The sequence below is a fragment of the Schistocerca cancellata genome, chromosome 3 (assembly GCF_023864275.1).
Source record: "Schistocerca cancellata isolate TAMUIC-IGC-003103 chromosome 3, iqSchCanc2.1, whole genome shotgun sequence".
NCBI lineage: Eukaryota > Metazoa > Arthropoda > Insecta > Orthoptera > Acrididae > Schistocerca > Schistocerca cancellata.
Genome location: NC_064628.1, coordinates 591,263,945 through 591,286,305, shown reverse-complemented (window position 1 = coordinate 591,286,305; position 22,361 = coordinate 591,263,945). Strand labels below are relative to the sequence as shown.

General features: G+C 36.1%; 1 protein-coding gene across 1 annotated transcript in view; it reads right to left on the bottom strand.

The window, feature by feature from the left end:
* Nucleotides 1-5,671: 5,671 nt before the first annotated feature.
* The window catches only part of LOC126175455 (SNF-related serine/threonine-protein kinase), a 334,265-nt gene continuing 317,575 nt past the window's right edge, over nt 5,672-22,361 (bottom strand). Inside the window, exon 9 of the mRNA XM_049922259.1 lies at nt 5,672-6,626. Coding sequence (XP_049778216.1) covers nt 6,622-6,626 — 5 coding nt within the window. The 3' untranslated portion in view covers nt 5,672-6,621. The remainder of the gene's footprint in view (nt 6,627-22,361) is intronic.

The window sequence follows — 22,361 nt, the reverse complement described above, 5'->3', positions numbered from 1 at the left end:
TTAAGGTGTGTTTTATAGTCTGTAGCATCTTATAGTCCATAAAATATTAGAATAAGGGCATTGAGTTTTTAAGAAGAGATAAGGAAAACGGTGAGACAGCCACAGCGGATGATCTAGAAAAACTCCACGTCTACTTTGGGGGAAAAAAACATAATGAAAGAAGAGAATGTAGATTTGTTGCAGAAGAACAGCAGAGAGCAATCCCAGTGGAGACACTCAAGCACTCACCCCATAGTCCTGATCTCTCCCCATGCAATTATCATGACTTAAGTCCCCTAAAAAAAGGTCTTAAAGGGTTGATGAATCATGGTGGACCAGAATGTGCAGCAGGCAGTTATGGACTTCTTAGTTCTCTAGGACATGTTGTTTTACCAAACAGTACCTTCAACTTGGTGCTTCAGTAGGATGATTGCCTCTATGCTCAATTTGAGTTTGCCTGCTTGGCATACTGACTGTGGACTATATTGCCTTCTGATGTAAACTCTTTGATTGTCACTTACATATTTTTTGGCCTCATTGTTTTTGTTGTATTAGGATGACAAATTCAGTATCTTTGTAAGATGATCCATCATGGAATGAATGAATAAATAAATAGATGGTATGCACTTTCCTATAATAAAGAGAAACATTTACTTTATACAGTCACCTGTTGACTATCACACTATACAAGTCTCTAATAAAAGTTTAATAAAGTAGATAAAACAAAAATATTACAGTAAAGTCAGAACAGCATGAAGGTTTCTTGGGAAACAGAACTCAGTGCACCGTTCTCAAAGGAGAGACATACACAAAAGTGAAAGCAGCAGTACAGCAGTGCACAGGTATTTGACTACACTATCTCCAATCAATGGAATCATCCATTAGCATCCAACACAACAACTATGGATAATCAGCCAGACTGATTCTATGTGGAGTTAGTACAAAACTTTAATTGTGAAGAGAACAGTTACAAGATGATATTAACTGGAAGATTCTTGAGGAAGTGAAATTCGTCCACAAGGAAGATATCTCAGGGAACAAGCTTCTGGTCAAGAAATGAATCTTGCTCACTAGTTTGAGGAAGAAATAAAATGACAGCTAGTATAGATGAAACTAACAGAATTATTTATTTTTGGGTAAATATATTAAAAATTACACAATGTTAGGAGTGAAAACAATATGCACTGACAGTCACAATTGAGAATACTTTCTGATTATAGGCAGAAAAAGAGAGAAACACAAGAAGGAAAATATAATTTTTGTGAATAAGTTCAGAGGTCCTGTAAGTACATTTGAAATAATGTACAATGTTAATTAGACAAGTTATTTATAAATGAATGAAAAGTGCCACTTGACTGTAAGAGAACAGCTTTATGACAACGTTAGTTATTTAATATTTGTCAATAGCATTCTAATGAAGAATTCTAGCATAATTAAAATGAAGTATGTCAAAAAATATGTTTATACAATGTACCTCAAATAAAATAAATACATTGGTATCAAAACTGAAAATGAGTTGGTAACCAAGGTTTCTGGTTCATTCATTCATAGTCTTTTAGAAACTGATTCTATATGCTATCATAAAAACAAAATAAAACAAGCCTGGAGGAAAAATGTGTGTTAAGAGTAAGATAATAAAGGAAATAAACAAAGGACATGTGATGAATAATGTAAAGTTGAAATAAGAAGGGCATACTTTCCTAAATACATTCAACATAAGTGCACCACAGACAAGCAATTAAAATCAGTAAACCATTTAAAGTTTCAAATCCATTATTTCTACAAATTATTTGAATATCTCGATTCATAGACTGAAAAGTTATGTCACTTAATTGACAAGAGCTTGAATTAGCTATCTAGCTGCATGACAAGTAGTCCTGCACAATAAACAGGGCTTTCTATTTAAGGACGAAGGAAACCATTTTCTTTGACAAACACCAATGCAAACAAGTAAATACTGAGCAACTAACAGTGGGTGTTCATTGTAACTGAGGCAGATGTTTAGTGTAACTGAGGTGTCAGTACCTCTCTTTCTAATTTACTTGATCAAATTTAGCTGGCATAAGAATGAATAGGATTAAGCAGAATAGTGACACTTTATTGTTAATACAGTGCACAGATTGAATTGCTGTGATGTACTTGTCATTTGGTGACATACACCTTGACCAGCTCAACTCACTTTTCAATGGGATCCACGTGTGATCACATTCAATGTACAGAAGGTATTCTATATTCCTTCACTGACTCATTGTGAGCTGTACTACTCCTGCCAACTGACCTGTCTCAGCCTGTGTGTTCATGTTTGTGACACTGAAGATGCATACATATGCCTTCGGAATGAGAGTATTAGTGAGTGGTGGCAATGAAATTATTTCCTCAATGCTAAAAGTTGTTTCCCTTCTTCCATCCAATAAGTGAAAGATGTTAAACTGGATTGACAATTTCATCAGACAAAACAAAAATAAGATGATGGTTGTTGCTCTTCTGGATCTTGTAAGAAACGGTTGCTTGTAAAATCAGCCATAGGTTTCTTGTTAGTGGTCATTCATTTCTTCCAGTAAGATGTTTGTCTCACATGATCTAGGAACATTGATAACGTCTAGTAGACTGAAACATCCTTGTATTGTTGTTAATATGGAGAAGAATGATTTCAAGGCTTTACACAAAGGTGCACATAGCTATGTGAACAGATGATTTCTTACTTATCAAATGAACATAAGCAATTTTATTATGATATAACATGGTAAACTCTAGTATTTTATGTAAGTTAAATTAAGCTTTGCCACATACTCTACAAAGCAAGACAAATTAGTAATACATGTCTGGACATATACCTTTGTATATGTTAATCAAAATGGTGCCTACATCCTTTTTCAAAGCTGCTATAACCAGAGGATATTGAGAGTTTCAGAGGAAGCACTAGGCAAAATTTGACTGAATCAGGGGAAAGGAATACAGCAGACAATGAATGGGTAGCTTTGAGAAATGAAAAAGTGATGGAAGGATGAGGATTTAATGTCCCGTTGACAATGAGGTCATTAGAGATGGGCCCACAAACTTGGATTTGTGAAGGATGGTGAAGGAAATCATGTCCTTTCAAAGGAACCATCGTGGCATTTACATTAAAATATTTAGGGCAATAATTTGTAACCTAAATCTGGATGGCCAGATGAAGATTAGAACCATTGCCCTTCTGAATGCCAGTCCATCGTGCTAACTATTGCACTACCTCGCTTGGTGTGAAATACTGATGGAAGCACATGAGCAAATAGGTAAAAAACTAAGGCCTAGAATAATCCTTGGATAACACAGAAGCTTTCTGTATTCTGCCTATAGGGGGATTAAAGACAACTTTGGAAAAAAGAAAAGCAACTGTATGAATATCAAGATCTCAAATGAAAAGCCAGTGCTAAACAAAGGCAGTAAAGGTGAAAGCTGAAAGAGGAGTCTACAAGGGAAATGGATTTGAAGAAAATATCATAGGCAGAGAAGAGGGAGTAGATGAAGTTGACGCAGGAAGTATGACAATGCAATAAGAATTTGAAAAAGCTCTAAAATACCTAAGTTGAAACAAGGCCCCTGGAGCAGAGGACATTCTCTCAGAATTATTTAGATACTTGAGAGAGTCAGCCATGACAAAACTATGCCACCTATTAAGCAAGACATACAAGACAGGCGAAATACCCTAAGACTTCAGGAAAAATGCAATAATTCCATTTCCGCAGAAAACAGGTGCTAAGGTGTGAATATTACCAAATTATCGCTTTAATAAGTCACAGTTTTGAAATACTGACACAAATTTACAGAAGAATCAAAAAGCTGGTGGAAGCTGACGTTGAGGAAGATCAGTTTGGTTCTGCAGAAATATGGTAATAAGAGAGGCAATACTGCCCCAATGACATACCTTAGAATATAAATTAAAGAAATGCAAACTTCTGCTGATAGGATTCATAGAGTTAGAGAAAGCTTTTGATAATGTTGAGTGGAATACATTCTTAGAAATTCTGAGGGTAGCAGGGATAAAATACAGGGAGAGAAGGGTTATATACAGCTTGTACAGGAATCAGACTCCAGTTAAAGAGTTGAAAGACATTAAAGGTAAGCAGTAATTGAGAAGGAAGTGAGACAGGGTTGTAGCCTACCCCTGATGTTTCCCTATCTGTGCACTGAGCAAGCTGTAAAGGAAACCAAAGAAAAATTTGGAGAAGGAATTAAAGCTGAGGGAGACACAATAAAAACTTTGAGGTTAGCCGATGACATTGTGATTCAGTCAAAGACAACAAAGGGTTTGGAAGAGCAGTTAAACAGAATGGATAGTGTCTTGAAAATAAGTTACAGGATAAATATCAACAAAAGTAAAACCAGGGTAATGAAAAGTAGTCACATAAAATCAGACAGTGCTGAGGAATTAGATTACGTAATGAGACACTAAAAAATGCAGGTGAGTTTTGCTGTTTGGCCAACAAAATAATTGATATGACTGACTATTAGCAAGGAAAGTACTTCTGAAAAATTGGAATTTGGTAACATTGAATATGAATTTAAGTGGTAAGAAGTCCTTTCTGAAGGCATTTGTCTCAAGTGTAGCCTTGTATGGGAGTGAAACACAGAGGATAAACAGGTCAGAAAAGAAGAAAATAGAAGCTTTTGAAATGTCATGCTATTGAAAAATGCTGAGGATTAGATATGTAGGGCATGTAACTGATGAAAATGTGCTGAATCAGATTGGGGACAAAAGAAGTTTATGGCACAGCTTAAATAAAATAAGAGATCAGTCAGTGGGACACATTCTGAGACATGAAGGAAATTTGGTGTTATAAGAAAGTGTGAGGAGGGAGAGGAGGGTGATTAAATTGTATGGAGCAGCTAAGGGATGAATACAGTATGCAGGTTCAAAGGGATGAAGGTTGCAGTAGTTAATTTGGATGTGAAGAGGCTTGCATCGTATAGACTTGCGTGAAGAGCTGCAACAAATCTGTCTTCAGATTGAAGACCACAGCATAAGGCTTCAAAGTGTAAACAATTCCCTTTGTGTTTTGTAGGAATTCTTGAAGCAGCTTCAAACCTGCTGCTAACCATTTGCTTTTGCTAATGTGGAAACAGTATCATTCTACCCATCTTTGCACCACTTTTCAACTTCTGTTTAGCTACATCAGTTTAATAGCCTTTTTGTCTCAGACAACTTACTTGTATTACATTATGTATAATGACAAATTAAACTGTTATGTTGGCCTAAGAGGACAGAGAATTGATATGGATGTACAAAATACAAATAGACACTGAATATCATTTTTATGGAACTATGAGGTTCTTCTAGGCTGGAGCAAAATCAGGAACACAAAAGAAAGAGTGGACAGATAAAGAAGGCAACATCCTGCTGGAGAGAGAGAGAGAACATTTGCAAAATAGCAAGACAGTGATCCTTGACCACTGCATCTGTTCATCAGATTTCTTCACCTGTCACACTTCCCTCCATCAAATCCATTACAAACATTTTCCTTTCTGGCCATAAACCACCTTTAATTTTGAATGTTATTCTTTCTAAGAACATTTTCAGTTCAAGATTTCTTTCAGTTTAAGTAGTTTACTGTTAGGTTCCTTCCTGATCAGCAACTATTGCTCTTTAAAAAAGACTATCACATTTTACTTATTAGTTCACATTACAACGTATGTTTTATTTTCAGTACACAAATATTCACAATAAAGACTAATTAAATGCAAGATACAAGTCCCTATCCACTAATTTCTCAAACAAAAACAATCAGAACATATTGACAAACAGATATTAAATCTTGAGATTTAGGAACTTGCTGTGCACTTCCTTTATCTACGTAAAAGGCAATTCAAGTAAGAATAACATATTCAGAGGAAAGAGGAAGGAAAATTGTCACTGAAAATTCTGGATAATAAGAGCCATAATACCCAGGATGAGAGTCCTCTCTTGTCTCTATTATAGTTGCTATAAACTTCTTCGATTTTTTAAAATTTTTGTTGAGTCAAATCACTGTAAATATTTGTAAAGTTAATAAATAGTGAAAAGCTGAAATGAGACATCAGTATTTACATCACCTGACGGAAACTCAAAGTTAACTCCATAAACTGCTACTTCATATTTCTAATAATGTGGAAGTTTTACATTACATGCTAATAATACTATTAAATAAATACTATTAAAAATTGTTCTCATTCTAGTTTTGGAAAAAAAACTCACTACTGATAATAACACTGTAAATATTTGTCTCACATTAATTCATGAAATTTTTCAAATAATGCTGGAAAATGACAACAATAATTTTAGCAATAATATCTGATATATTTCAATTTAAAAAATTCTATTGTAATGAACAATATTTTATTATTGCACATGAAATCAATAACAGCATAAAAAACACATTATAAGTAATTAACAATTTACTTAAAAGGACTACTATGTTGTTAAATCTCGTTTCATTCTGAGTTAACATTAAAACTATATGTGATTCTTCTTATATTTCATTTTACACGTTTGAACAATCTTCGTTTCACACCCTAAGATTGAACCTAACATTCCTCATTCACTCTGCCACTACAACGATATCGGAGGTTCCACTGGAATTATGGGTGAGCAGCAACTGAACTGTATAACATAGATACCACCACACGTCAATCTACAATGAAAGAAAAACATTCATAATTTATGAAATTTCAAAAAAAACCAAAACATTTATTATTGCCACAGAAAACAAAATAGAAATGTATTTTGAGAAATGTTCCACACACAATTTAAAGAATCACATATAAAAATCAAACTAAGAATAGCACAAATAGAAAGTTTTCTTAGTTCTGAGACCCTTCAGTACTTTTGGTACACAGTAAAAATGGATAGGGTAAGGCAGTTCTGTCTTCTTTCTACTTGACTTGTTCCTTATTTACCAGTGGTGAACTCACACCTCTAGTCATTGTCTCCTATGTAATTTACTCTTCCACAAAAAGCCTCTGTTTGACTAAAAACACCTCTTCCACACTAAGAAGCTATTATGGATGTTTTACATGTGGCAATATTTAGTAAACATTTCAGTGGAACAAACATTTCACAAAAACCCTCAATGTACACAAAACACATTCTGTTAGTTTTCACCAAAAATAAATTATCTTCATAGATTACATATAATACCTGAGTGCTTTTTCATTGTTGTTCATCACAAACAGATACAAGGAACTAACCTGCAGTGACTGCCTATATTTTTAAGAGGCTTACATTGTATCATGAATTAGGCTGTAGGATGCACATTTCAGCTGATTAGTTTCTTATGAAGTTCCCCTAATTGTATACCAGTGCCTTCCAAATCTGTACAACAATGTGCATCATATATCAGAGCTATCCTGAAACAGCTCTTCCTCTTATATCAAGCAGTGGTGTAGATCACTCCAAGTTAATGGATGGGATAGCACTTGCTCTTAAAAGAGCAATCTGGATACATGCAATTACTTTGCAGAGAACCTTGCAGCAACAACTTTCACAGAAGTAAACTTCCTCAATGAATGAACACCAGTCAATAAATGGTACTTGGTAAATAAACACACAGTTAATTTCTGACATGCCATGTTACACTGCTGAACAAGAGCACTACAACAAAACACATAACAACAAGTCTATCCACCTCTGGCACATTAAAAAGGTGCTGATAGGGTTTTACACACAATTTGCTTGTGTCTGGAGGTCAGTAATATCTGTTTCCACACACAGGACTTTCGTTTCCCATAGATTATGAGGTGGTATTCTGCGCTCTGAGTTTCCTCTTGAATAAGCCACAGATGTGTCCCAAGGGTTGATATCTGAGAAATTTGAAAGGTCAGCAAACAATTAGAATTCATTATTAAGCCAAAGACACACTGTTCTGTGGCATGGACAATAACTGCAGAAAAAATGTGCTCTAGCTAAAATGTTCTTGTGCCGACTGCAATCATAACTGATCATCCCACTGGTTCATTCAATAAGGACACACACTACTGTGGAACTAGTTTTTTTAGTTTTTTCACTGTGTGGAGTGAATGGTGTGCTCTGGTATGTCTGTGCCTTTACCAGCATTGTACCTGACCATCAGCTAACCCACAGATTGTCACCTGTCCTGCTTTTCGATCTGGGCAAACCTCCAGCATCCATAAACATGCTACATAACATGAAATTTATCCTTCAGCAATATTCTAAAAAGGACAGATTGTTGATGAAGGTTTCTCAGGTCTTCAGCCAGGTGGTAGCGTTGACATCTCGTGACGTTTCAGGAAGTGTCATACTTCCCATCTTCTCCAAGAAACCTGCATCAACAGTTTACACTGGGAAAGCCTACAGTCACATATGGGACACATTGTTATTCACCTTAAAGATGACACATTGAGTTGCAGACTGTAACAGCAAAAAGAGTCTTCACATTGAGATTTGGCCAAAGCCTTCTTCAGAAAAGAAAACACTCACACAAGCAGGAACACTTCACACGCATGTACACGTCCACTATCTCCAGCCACTGTGGAAAAAATGTAGGTTTCGTGCTGAACGAATTAATTTTCTTTTGCCAAAAGCTTAATGTGTAACAGTTCTTTTGTTATGGCTGTTTGCAACTCAATGTGTCATCTTTATGGTGAGTAGCAATATACCGATTTCATAATATCATTGATTTTCCAACCTGGACCTTCCATTCTTTAATTTTGCTTTCAGAATCATTTATTTCATTTGTTGTAATTCTCGCCTCCTATTTATATATCTGTATCCCACAAGGAAACTTTAAAAAAATGAGTCATTATTATGCCACATAGCAGAAATAAAAGCAAATGATAGTCTATGGAGATTTTAATATTAATTTTCTGAAAGATTCAAAGAAAAGAAATAATTTGGAAATGATAATTGTCTACTCAGTCCTTATGCTATATCCAAATTTTATTTTCTAACTCTGCAAATATATGATTGTGTATTTAATCACAACAATACATCAATATATTTTTTTCCATGTAGCATTGGGACTACAATCAGCAATGACCTGTACTTTCACATTCCAGTGGCATTGATTTCATAATTTTTGGACGTTTATTACTGATTTTTAAAATTAAGTATTTGGAGTTCTGTCAAAGGAATGGCTTTCTGGTTGGAAACTCTTGGTTCAGGAAAAGAGAGAGCCACAAGATTACCTGGTACAGTCAAGACTTGAAGAGAATGTCAATAGTTGACTACTTCCTGTGCGATAGTGAGATGAATAGGAACATCATTGACATTAAGGTAATACCATCAGAGTCCTTGGATAGCGACCACCGTTTGCTGGTAATGAACCTGAGAGGGACTAAGGATAATAAAGGGACAGAAAACCAGGAGAGATGTATGAGGGTATGGAAGTTGAAGGAGGAAGAAAGCAGGCTACAGTAACTACAAGTAGTAAAGGAAAGCATCCCAAAAGATGAACCAAAAATGGTAGAAGAGGAATGGGGTAGATTAAAGACATTAGTAAGTGTAGCAGAAGCAATATGTGGGAGGACAAGCAACAAAAAGAGATGGAAAGAAACACCCTGGTGGAATGATAAAACAAAGAATATAGTACAGAAGAAGAATAGAGCCTTTTGGGTATGGTTCCAGAAGAGAACAATAGAGACAAGAGAAGAGTATTAGGCAAGAAAGAAAGAAGCAAAAAGAGTGGTGGTGGAGGAAAGAAGAAAGTGGATGGAACAGTGGACCAGAATGATGGAGGAGGATAGTGAAGGTTCAAAAAAGGTGTTACATGGGATGATTAAAAGTAAGAGGAAGAACAGTACAACAGATTATCCTCGAATGATGAACAAAAGTGGACAAGATGTAAAGTATAAGGAGGAACACAAGAATATGTGGAAGGGGATTACAATGATGAGTCATTGTGCAAAGATTTTTGCAGAAATTTTAGAAGTATGAATTCAGGCAAAATTAGAAGGAAGAATGAGAGAAGAGCAACATGGCTTCAGAACAGGAAGGTCCATGGTGGATCTAATTTTTGCTGTAAGACAAATGCAGGAACAGCACTATGGATTTGGAATAGATCTACTAATGACCTTTCTGGACATTGAAAAAGTGTATGATAGTGTACATAGAAGCAAACTGTGGAAAGCCCTAGAGAACAGAGGAGTAGCAAAACAGATTATTTGGAGGATACGGGTAATGTACCATGGAAGAGTGTGAGCTGTCTGAAAGTGAGAGGAGAGAGATCAACTTCGATTGAACAGAAGAAAGGCTTGAGGCAGGGAAGTGCACTTTCACTATTACTCTTCATTGTAGTGATGGATGATATAATGAGTACAGTAGCACAAGTAATTGGTGAAAGGAAGATGAAAGCTATGCTGTTTGCAGATGATCTGATGATTTGGGGGAATAAGGAGGAGGAAGTATAAGAGCAGTTGGATGTATAGGAACAAACTGTACAAGAATATGGTATGAAATTTAGTATAAGTAAGGCTGAGATGATTATCACAACAAGAAAGAAGGAGAGAGTAACAACTGGAATAACAATTGGTGGGGAATGATTGAGGAGAGTGGAAATTTTCAAGTACCTAGGAAGCCTTATACAGGAAGATGGAAAAAACGACACACAAATAAATGAGCAAGGGAGAAAAGCAGAAGCATTTTGGAAGAGTGTCAGAAGCATGATATGGAGCAAGGATGTACCCCAAATCAGTAAAAAGGTTATATACTGGTCATACTCTGTCACGATCCAGACATTTGCATCAGTAACCTGGGCTATGAAAGAAAGAAAGAAAAGCAAAGTACAAGCTAGTGAGATGAAATTCTTGAGAAACACTATTGGAGTGACAAAGATAGACAGGTTAAGAAATGAGAGGATCAGAGAGTTAATGAAGGTGGAACCATTACAGGAGAAGAGAGAGAAATCAAGGCTAAGATGATATGGACATGTGAAGAGAATGGAGGAGAAGGGGATACCCAGGAGGTTACACGAGATGATACTGGAAGGAACGAGATCAAGAGGAAGACCGAGAGACATATGGCTGAAAGGAGTAGAGGAATGCGTCCAGAAGAAAGGAGAAGACTGGACCGAGGCGAAGATGGAGAGATGGTGGCAAGACAGAAGACATTGGAGAGGCCTATGTTCCATACAGATCTGGCCAGAGGCTGGAAACTGTCCAAGATGATGATGATGATGATGATGATGATGAAGTATTTTAACCTTATTTCATCCCAGAACAAGGCACTGACCATCAATATAAGCTTCTCATTCATAAAATCTAAGTTTAGGACTAATGAGGTCCTGTTAACTTTTTCACCAGAATTACACAAGAAAGCAATGTTTATCTAGTAGTGAATGGCCCCTCGGACCATGATGCACAAACAGCTTTACTAAGTAGTGGCATTTTGGGAAACAGTTACAGCAAGTGATGTGCATACAACAGTAAGTTTCAAGGCAGCCTTGCAGGAAGCTGTGTATAATGTGAAAAGTATCACTTACAAATTTTACGTAGACAGATTACTGTCAATCTTTAACAGCAGCTCTCCCAAGATAACAATAAAGTATGGCACTAATAAGACATCAAAAAAGGCTTGGATTACTAAAAAGATCAAAATACCATGTGCAATGACCAGGAAATTCTATGAACTGGTTAAGACGAACACAGAAGTAGAACTGATTTCATATTACAAGAAATATTATGCTGCCTTAAGGAAAGTGAGTAGGAAAAAAAAAAAAATGTAATTGCCACACAGCTTGAAATACATTCACTTTAAGGGCAGAAATGTTAGTATTATTAACAGTTACATATAAAAATACATGTAACATACTATCTTCCAGAACTAATAGCTCTTTTGTCTGGGAGGACAGAGGGGAAGAATGGAGAAGGTTAAAAAGGAAAGGCAGGTCACTCAGATACCCTGATGAGGAGGAGAGGATCCACCCCTGCCCAGAACTAACTATGAGTTCCAAAAGGTAGGATACTATATGTACTTTCATAAGCACATATTGGCAGTACTGACATCTCTCCTGATGGAAAGTACTGGCTAGAGACTGCCTCATAATTTTATAGTACTCTTCAAAAACAATTTCCTTCTAATATAACAAAACATGGTACTGTCAGATCAATTTACAAGAAAAGTGGAAGCCAGATATGAATATGAGCGTTATTGCAAGAGTCCTGGCAACAATTTTTTGTCCCAAAAATGGTAACCAATTAAAAAATTCTGAAATACACAAATGGAAGGTTAGTTTATACATAAACATTACACATAGGGAGATGGATGAACACACACACTGCCATAAAGATATAGCATGAGAAAAAAGCTGAAACAAATTTTGTCATTTCAAACATATTTTACTGTCAATTTCAACAGTACACAATAGTACAGATCAGGACCACAGACCTGTGACATCTCAGAGTCCCTTGAAATATGCTCTCAATGAATCCACCACACATTGCCAATGTTATCAAAGATGCCAAATACCTGTGGCCTCGCCATGAGCAAATCATTGTATCTCGCACATCAATGCTGTGACATTGTCTTCATGTGTTCAAAAGCATGTTCCACACAACCCACGGAACAAACGTTTGGTACAGTAGAGCAGCATTTCCTATCACTTCCACAAGCTCCTCATAGCATTGTCGCGCATTCCTGGGAAGACTCCTGATGCCATGGAATGCGCATAGTTAGTAATGTATTGTGTACGGTTGCAAATGACAGTAAAACATGTTTGCAACATCAAATTTTTTTGTCTTTTTTCATGCTATATCTTTATGGTGGTGTGTGTGTTTGGCCATCTCCCTACACATAATGTTTACATATGAACTAGCCATCCATTTGCATATTTCAAAATTTGTTAACTTGTTACTATTTCAAGACAAAGAATAGTTGCCAAGACATTTGCTGCAATGACCCTCGTAATTACAAACCAGTCTTACCACTGACCTTCTTCTCAAAGATACTGGAGAAGATGATGGGTACAAAAATCTTAATCCACCTCTTTCTAAATAAGATACTTAGTCTCTGTTTCAAAAGGGTCCTTTCACAGTACGTTCTATTTCTCAACTCACAAATCAGATCGCTAAGAGAATCTCAAAAATTATGGTAGCACAGATCTTGCTGGTAACTGGTTTTCACCCTATCAAATTGAAGTTTCTCATAGCTTTACCTGTGCATAAAACATTTTCAGTTAACTTGCAGTGCCTTTGACATGGCAAGTAAATCAAGAATGTTTTACAGGTGGTTTTCATCCTGTCCAAATGTGAAGATGCTAAGTGTTGCATTAAGAAACTCAGTGAGTGTAGACCTGAAATAGGAATAACCACTACGGGAATACCACATGGCTAGATATTGGGTACCCTATTATTCTTGTTGTATGTAATGATCTGCCACCATATATCTAACAAGCAACAATAATTCTCTTTGTTAATGATGGAGGAATCTGAGTATTCAAGAAAGGAAATAATATTTTCAGTATTGCATTAGGATTGACTACACCATAAGAAATACAGCATAGCGGCAAAATAATAAATGAAACAGAATATTCTAAATTCTTAAGTGTTTCTATTGATAAGAATCTGAGCAGGAAGCCACATGTTACAACCTTCAATGTCTGAGCTCTTCTACTTTTGCATTATGAGTAACATCAGATTTTGGAGAAGAAAATGTCAAAAGATGACTTACTTTTCCTATTTCCATTCACTAATGACTTATGGCACCATATTCTGTGATAACTATTCACTGAGGAAGTGTGTCTTTGTTGCACAGAACTGTGTAGTAAAAATATTGTGTGTTGTCCACTGCATTGCCTCTTGTAAACAGTTCTCAACACACCATCTATCAGAGTTTGGAGACAATAGTAACATTCACAAACATAATATTAGAGGACAAATTACTCACTTTATCCATCACTCAGCCTTAGTGTGGCACAAAATGAAGGGAGGTATTAATTTATAAAAGTCTTTCACCAACTACCCAGTGACAAGAAGAACTTAATAGATAACAAATTTAGTTTCAAGCACGAACTGAAAACATATTTGCTTGACAGCTTCTATTTCGAGAATAATTTCTGAATATATAATAATATGGTGTGTGTGTGGGTTTTGAGTGTATCACCATATTTTCACTGTGTGTACTGTAATCGTAGACCTATCTCATTTCCTATTACACAGAGAGTCACAATTGTGATCCGTGGAACATGCAAATAACTAACTCCGTAAGTCTGGGTGAACTAAAAGGAGAAAATTACAATTTAACATTAGCTCAGATAGTGACAATAATAAAAGTTGTAATTCTACTTAGTGCCATTTTTCTGATGTGTATTTGTGTTAATATTGTTTGAGATGGTGCACTGCAGGTGCTGATAAGAATTTTGTCAACAGTTATGGCACTCAGCTTCCAGCCACTGAATGCCGCAAGGAAGATGTTGAATATCAGTCCTCTTAGACCAAGGATGTCAAAAAGTTCCTTGCCTTTTATTGAAGTAGAGATGCAAAGTAGACTCACTTTCTTTCACAGTGAAACATTGTCTTGTGCACTGTTCTTTTCAAAGTAACAGCTTTCTTACTAATTTCCTCAGTTAAATGTAGCTGACATAAGTGTGCAAAGTTTTAAGCAGTATAGTGATAGTTTACTGCTAATACACTAGACAGATTAAGTTTCTGTGTTTTTGTTTCATATTAAGGTATAGCTCAGTTTGTTCCACATTCCTGAAAGTTCTCCTTGATGGAATCTATGGAAAATGATGAATGAATGAATGAATGAATTAATGACTGATGATTGTTCTGAAAGTTGTTTAATACATCATTTCAAGTACTTAAATAAAGACAATGACTGAAAAAAATAAGCACTTTGGAACAACTACTTATTGGCAGAAATTAAAAAGTTACAATAAAGGAGGAAAATTAATATAGTTTATGTGTAAAATCTCTCTCTGAAATAGGTGAAGAGTCTACCAACCTTTTCAAATAGGAAAAATATACAGTAAATATTGAAACAAAACAAAAATAACAACATTTCAGAATTAAAAATAAGTGGATCCCATAGCATTTCCCAGAAGGCCTAATTATCTAATTAATAAGAAATCTCATGTCCATGCCCTTTTTTTTAAAAAAATTTGCATGAGTCAATAAATCCATATCAAACATGATCAGAGAATTTATTTTTTGCAAAACATTAATCCACATGATTCATTCCACCATACTGAAAAGACATTAACAAATTTGTTGAACTCCTGATCAAATTTATGGTAAATCACATGTGCTGCACGTTACAGTTGACTAAGTCCTGTTTATACTGACGGTTCCAACAATCATGAATTACCCACTACAGAACATTTTCCAGTGTCATCTGCTGGCCAGATATCAAACATAAGCCATCAATAATTTTCAATGTTGTTGTTGTTGTTGTTGTTGTTGTTGTGGTCTTCTGTCCAGAGACTGGTTTGATGCAGCTCTCCATGCTACTCTATCCTGTACGAGCTTCTTCATCTCCCAGCACCTACATCCATCTGAATCTGCTTAGTGTAGTCATATCTTGGTCTCCCTCTATGATTTTTACCCTCCACCCTTCCCTCCAGTACTAAATTGGTGATCCCTTGATGTCTCAGAACATGTGTTGTAACTAATGGAAGGGGAATATGCACTAAAGTGTAAAGGATTGGACTGAATAGGGTACTTGGAACAGAGGAAGTGGTCATCTGCAGAGAAGAGGGGCGAGTTTAGATCATGGCGGGGGGGGGGGGGGGGGGGCTAGGACAAAGTTGGGGGTGGGTGTTGTGCATAGTGGAGACTGAGGTCTTGCAATGTACAAATGTAGAAGCATGTGTTGTAAGCATAACTTCCATGTACATAATTCAGATAAAGGGATATTGCTGGAAAGATTGGGGAGGGGAGGGGAGGGTTTAGATGTCATGGTTTGTGAAGTGGTCATTGGAGCTAAATATGTTGTGCTCAGCAGTGTGCTTTGCCATCGGGTAGTCAACTCTGTTCTTGACCACAGTTTGGCAAAGACCATTCATTCATGTGGATAACTGTTTGGTGATCATGCCCACATAAAAGACCACAGAAGTTACTGCAGAGCTGGTATACAATATTACTGCTTTCATGGTTAGCCCTGCCTCTGAGAGGAGAGTATATGCCACTGATGGGACTGGAACAGTATATGTTTGGTGGGTGTATAGGACAAGTCTTGCACCAGAGTTTTCCACTGGAGTAGAATGTTCCATTTTTATAGGCATTATAAGTAGTCAAAGCCCTGGCAGAGGGTATTGTTAAGTTAATCTAAGGCAGGGTGCTTCTTTGTAGCTGGTTCATAAGGGTGATCAGACAATTGGGGGCATGTATGGACATGGCACGGGAAATCTATTTGTATACTAGGTATGAATTCTATGCCTGTTTGTGAAGGCCTTAATAACACCTTAAGCATAATGGGCAAGGGATTGTTCATCACCACAGATGCACCATCTACAGTGGGATGCAGATGGGATAGGAAGAGGGGAGGAGACCATATGGGAGAGACTTTTCAATAGATGATATTATTAAAGTAATGTATATCCATGTTGTTGTTGATACTGAAAGACATTTTCTTTGAGTGCGTGTAAGTTGCTACCATTGAGAATAAAAGTGTCAAGTAGCAGAGATGCTTCTCATGTGGTGTAAACTGCAAATAGCTAATTTCTTATAGTGCCCTTAAGAAAGCTAGTATCAATTCTACATGAAGGTAAGCTATGGGGGAAAGTTTCAAAACAATATGTCAGATGTGTGTATGGAATCCTGACTGAAGTCTACTGAACAAAGGTAGATGGAAAATCATTATTTCCAGCTCTTTGACAAAAATATGATGCTGACCTTGAACAAGTGGCATCATCCACATTTCTACTGTTGTTCAATCAGAGAGATATAATCAATTAGACACATGGAAAACAGTATGATGAGAAATATTGATTTTGTTTAGTAAATTGAAGGGGTGTAATGTAGTAATCAGTGACAAGTTTTGTACATACAAAAGACAATATGTAGATTTTGCCTTAAATACTAACACCATAAAGATATTGAAAAAAAGTCAACTTTGCATAGAATTCTGATAGAAAAAGATAGTTATTAGTGAAATATTGTTTCATGGATCATCATATAGCAGTGGAGAACTATTTTCTTATAAACAATCAGTTTATCTATGACTTATAGCGGTACAAGCAAATGCCGAGAGGAATGTTTTTCATGGTTGCAAATGTGAAAGTTTAACATGTTTTGAATAACATTTATCATTCAAAAGAAAGAGTTATTTTTGGATGGTTTTTTAGTAATTCATGATGGTGTTTAGAAATTCATGCTAAAATCTGTTTTTGGCCTCTTTAATACTACCTGTGCACAGCTGTATATTAAACCCTAACTGCAAAATAGAATTTGTCACTCAATAAAAAGTCTGTTTTAGGGTGTAAAAACAACAAAAGCCAAAGGCCATATGCACCCATGTCAGAAACATAGAACACTAATATGGAAAAGAAGTTAAAAATCACTACTCATTAAGCCCAATCAATGGGAGAAAGAGAGCTAATAACTAGGCCTTCCTCTTGGAGAAAGCTCCACAAAATACACTGTAGAGACAAAGGAGGTTCAGAACTAAAAATTAAATGTCCTTAACCATATTGCTACAATGGATAAAAAGTAAAACTCAGATGACAGCCAGTGTGTTGTTTGCTAAAATGGCCAATAACTCAGACGACAAACATACATCGGAGCACAAGTGGTTAACAATGGGCATTTGGCCAGGAAATGGCAAACTGACAAAGGTTGATGGCAATGAGAAAGGCGTTGGGGGATTGTAACTTAACAAAACGACATTGCCCAATGTGCAACCTATCAAAAATGATCTCCTTGCAGCGAGAGGGCGAAGAGCTGGTCAGCCAAGTCACTGGGAGAGGCTTAATAACCTGGAGCTTATATTCCCATGAAGGGAGGACCAGTGGCAATGTCTAAGTGACACCACCTCCTGACAGATGGCAACACAGAGATCATCAGAGGGAATATAAGATCTAGTGGGCTGAGGTACGACGACTGCAGCCTTGGCAGCAGCACCAACAGCCTTGTTTCCTGCCAGACTAACATGACCAGGAACTCATATAAACGTCACAGTGGCTCCATCAAGAGTAAGCAAGTGACAGTATTCCTGGACCCGTTGCACTAAGGGATGAGTGGTGTACAGCACTTAGAGACTTCGAAGGACACTGAGAGAGTCAGAGCAGATGACACGATTCAAAAGATTGTGTCATTGTATAATTGGTCACCCTCCTCTAACATTAACTTTTTTTATAGAAATAACCAATACCATGAATACTATCAATTCTTGTATAGGTGAAAATTATATCAGCTGTCTAACTGAATGAAGTTCATTTGATTTTGTATATGATGTATTATGTTTCAGGCTAAAATATGTAAAAAGAAATCAATTTGTTAATACTCTGTATGTGCAGTTAAAATTACTCTTCTTTTAGAAATATTTGAAATTATTAAATTTCTGGTACGCTTAAATTCATATTATTAATTTCACAATCTAAACACGAATTATTAAATTTATGTTACATCTTGGTGATGATTCTTCTTGTATCATGAAAGTTTGTAAACTCTTTGGCAAAATATAAGTGCCACAGAATGTACAGAGTATTGGGCATGCCTCAGATGGAAGTAGACTTTTTTTAAGTTTGTCAACAACAATGTAATTTGTTGTGCAGTAGAAGTGAAAATTGTAAAGTCATCGTGATTTAGAAGAACGGGATAAAATAAAAGATATTCACAGCAGCAGGCAAATCTTCACGAGTTATTTCGTCTTCAAGGACCTGCAACGTTATAAAATTACAGCCTGAAGAATGTAACCATAGACACAACAAGAATTAGAGCCAACAACAACAGTGAATAATGAATAATGAAGATAAGTGAAAAGTTTTTCTTTTGTGTATCTTACACCTCTCGAAGCTTTTGAAAATAATGAACAGACTAATAGAAATAATAGTTATGTGTGGGATGTGGGAGTGTAAGATTATAAATGTGAGCATCAGCCACGATAAAGTTTTGTCCATTGCAGAAGAAGAATGGATTTTGGATTTATGTATTTGCAGTTGTGAACTTCAATCACTCAATGAAAAAAGTTCTGAGAGCTGCCCTATCAACAGTGACGGACCGGATCAGTCGAAAGAGGACTTGACTTTACAACTATGATGAAGGACATCAGAAAATATCATTCGTGAAATCAAAAAAAAAATTTTTTTTTTTTTTTACTCGGGTAATTGCTAGGAAAATGAATAGAGATGAGGATAGTGGTGATGACATGAAAGCTGTAGCACATAGGCCTGTCATGTTTCATAGGTCTGACATGTTTGTACCAAGTGAAAGAGTAGTCAGCAAACAGTGAAAACCAATTTTTCGCAGTTGATTTTTGTAAAATTAGAGGAAATGAAGATAGACAACAATAGCAAATTTAGTACGGTTAGTGATCAGTTAACGGAAAAATTTACTTCACTACAAGGACAATTAAATGGACTGAAAACTGAAAACAATGACAAAATAGATGATGATGATGACAATGATGTTTGGTTTGTGGGGCGCTCAACTGCACGGTTATCAGCATCCATACAAATTCTCAACCTTTGCTCAGCCCAATCTCGCCACTTTCATGAATGATGATGAAATGATGAGGACAACACAAACTCCCAGTCATCTCAAGGCAGGTGAAAATACCTGGCTCCGCCGGGAATTGAACTCAGGACCCCATGCTCAGGAAGCGAGAATGCGACCGCGAGACCACAAGCTGCGACCAATGACAAAATAGACAGGGTACAATACCAAATAGACCGACTTAGTAATCAGGTTTCAGAACTAAAAGAGGGATTAAAAAGTGTGAATGAAAAAGTCGATGTATTAGAAAATAAATTTATTGTTTTGGAAATTGAGTTCGTGGCCCAGTCTGCACAACAAATGAAGAATGTTGATGACATCAGAGTTGAACAGAAAGCCATAGCAGAAAAAATGTAACAGAACTTTAGCAGTTTAGATTAAAAAAATTTAAATCTTGAAATTAGTATACTAAATGATGTTTTAGACCAAAAAATTTCAGTAGTTCAGGAAAATTGTATTCACAACAGTCTGTATTCAAATAATGGTATTGCATGGTCCAACATTCCTATCAAAAGTTTTCCATCAGACAATTTACATCCATCTACATCTACATTTACATTTATACTCCGCAAGCCACCCAAGGGTGTGTGGCGGAGGGCACTTTACGTGCCACTGTCATTACCTCCCTTTCCTGTTCCAGTCGCGTATGGTTCGCGGGGAGAACGACTGTCTGAAAGCCTCTGTGCGCGCTCTAATCTCTCTAATTTTACATTCGTGATCTCCTCGTGAACTCCAGTGGAGTTTCTATACAACTGTAGAGATAGTTTTGTGTTGGGCATCAGTGATGACCAAAAGATTAAATTTGTTAAAAGATGTCTTGAAGGTGAAGCTCTGTCATGGGTAAATCTAAATTTAAGTCAGTGGGAAATATACTAAAGTTTCAAAAAACGTTTAAGTAAATTTTGGTCGAAAGCTGAACAATGGAGAATTAAAAATGAATTTCTGAATGGTCCGAATTATAGGAATAGGGACAGTACACTGAAAGAATTTTGTAAGGATCAACTTAAAAATTAGCACACCTTGACAGGCCATTTAATGAAATGACATTAATTGATGCACTATAAAAGGAGATTACCAGAAAGGTGGTTGTGGGGTTTAGTATATGGATCTGACGATTGCCTAGAACAATTTTTATGATATGTAGACAGGCTGGATAGGGCAGCAGAAAGGACCATGTACCTTAATAACCGAAATGATAGAGATTACGATGGTAACAACTACAGAAATAGACATAGTGGTAACTTCAATCACAGTCAAAATGGTAATAGAGACAGAAATTCTGAACATCAGTAGAATAGGAACAATGGGGATAACTATGGGCAATATAATATGAAAAACAATTATAGAGGCAACTATTCAGGAAACAGCGCTCCGCCTCAATGAAGGTCCACAGTTTTCAGGCGAGGAAATACGACAAGTACAGGACACCTAATTTACACGTACAATAATAACAGTATTAATAATGTGACACAGGTATCTGCAGTTGAACAGAAGAAACATCAGAGATCTCGTTTATGTTTTGATCAAAAGTTTTGGAATACTATGTTTAATTATAATGATGTAGGTACTAATTATAAACCAGAATATGAGGGTAATGAGAATTTTGATGATGTGTGTACTAATGATCTCTTGGTAGAAAACAGTGTTATTGATGTATGTGAAACAGGTGATAACTGTATCAGATCTGAATTAGGTGTAATCTTTGATATAGATGTGAATGAGAGCTGTGAAATGACTGAGGTTGATAAGTCTGAGACTGGTAGTTCATTGCAAATGAATGTAGCTGAGGTGAGGGACTTTGATGGAGATGAAACCTGTGTTGTTAATGATGTTGTTAATGAAGTAATTTTGGAAGAATATGATGATGATGGTGATGATGATGATTATCCAGTTCTGTGGAGTTTAAGAATAATTAAGTTTCTGAATTACTTGCGAGTACAGGTAAGGTAACAGATGTTTGTGATGATGTAAGTGAGAGTCATGGAATACCAGTCCAGTCAAAGCAGTTTTTCATTAATGTCATGCAGAGTAATGATCCAAACAGTAAAGGTGAGTTATCTGTAAGCCTAGAGAATAAAGTTGAAAACTTTTGAAAATTTTTTGTGGCCAAACTGATGATAACATAGATAAATGTGCATTCTGGAATAAGTTAGCTGTGGTTAGTCAAAATTTGTATCCAAATTGTTGGAATGAAGTGAAAGAAGACCTAAGTAGGAAATGTAATTTTGACAGTAATATATTTTGTGTTCCTTCAGTAATAAATGATGTTAGTTGTGCTATGGAATCCATTTGGTGTGTTCCATCTCTACCTGACAACATGAGTAACCAAAGTAATGCTATGATACCAGTAAAGTTGATAAAACCCTGCAAAAAAAGTGTAGAATTTCATATCCTGATATTTGTATAAATTATGATTTATATAGTAGATATTTTTCTTATGTTCTCTGTAATATGTTATGTATCAGATACTTCTATACTTATATCTGCCATCCTGGGCATCATTATGTACACCGTTTGTCAAACCTTGTTGTCTGTCACAAAATATTGTAAACACCCTATTTCTAAATGTTGTGAGTGGGATATTACAATGGGTCACCCTCCTCTAACAGTAACTTTTTTATAGAAATATATAAAAAAAAAACAATTATCGAAATAACCGATACCATATATACTATTGATTTTTGTTTAGATGAACATTATATCAGCTGTATAACTGAATGAACTTCATATGATTTTGTATATAATGTGTTATGTTTCAGGTT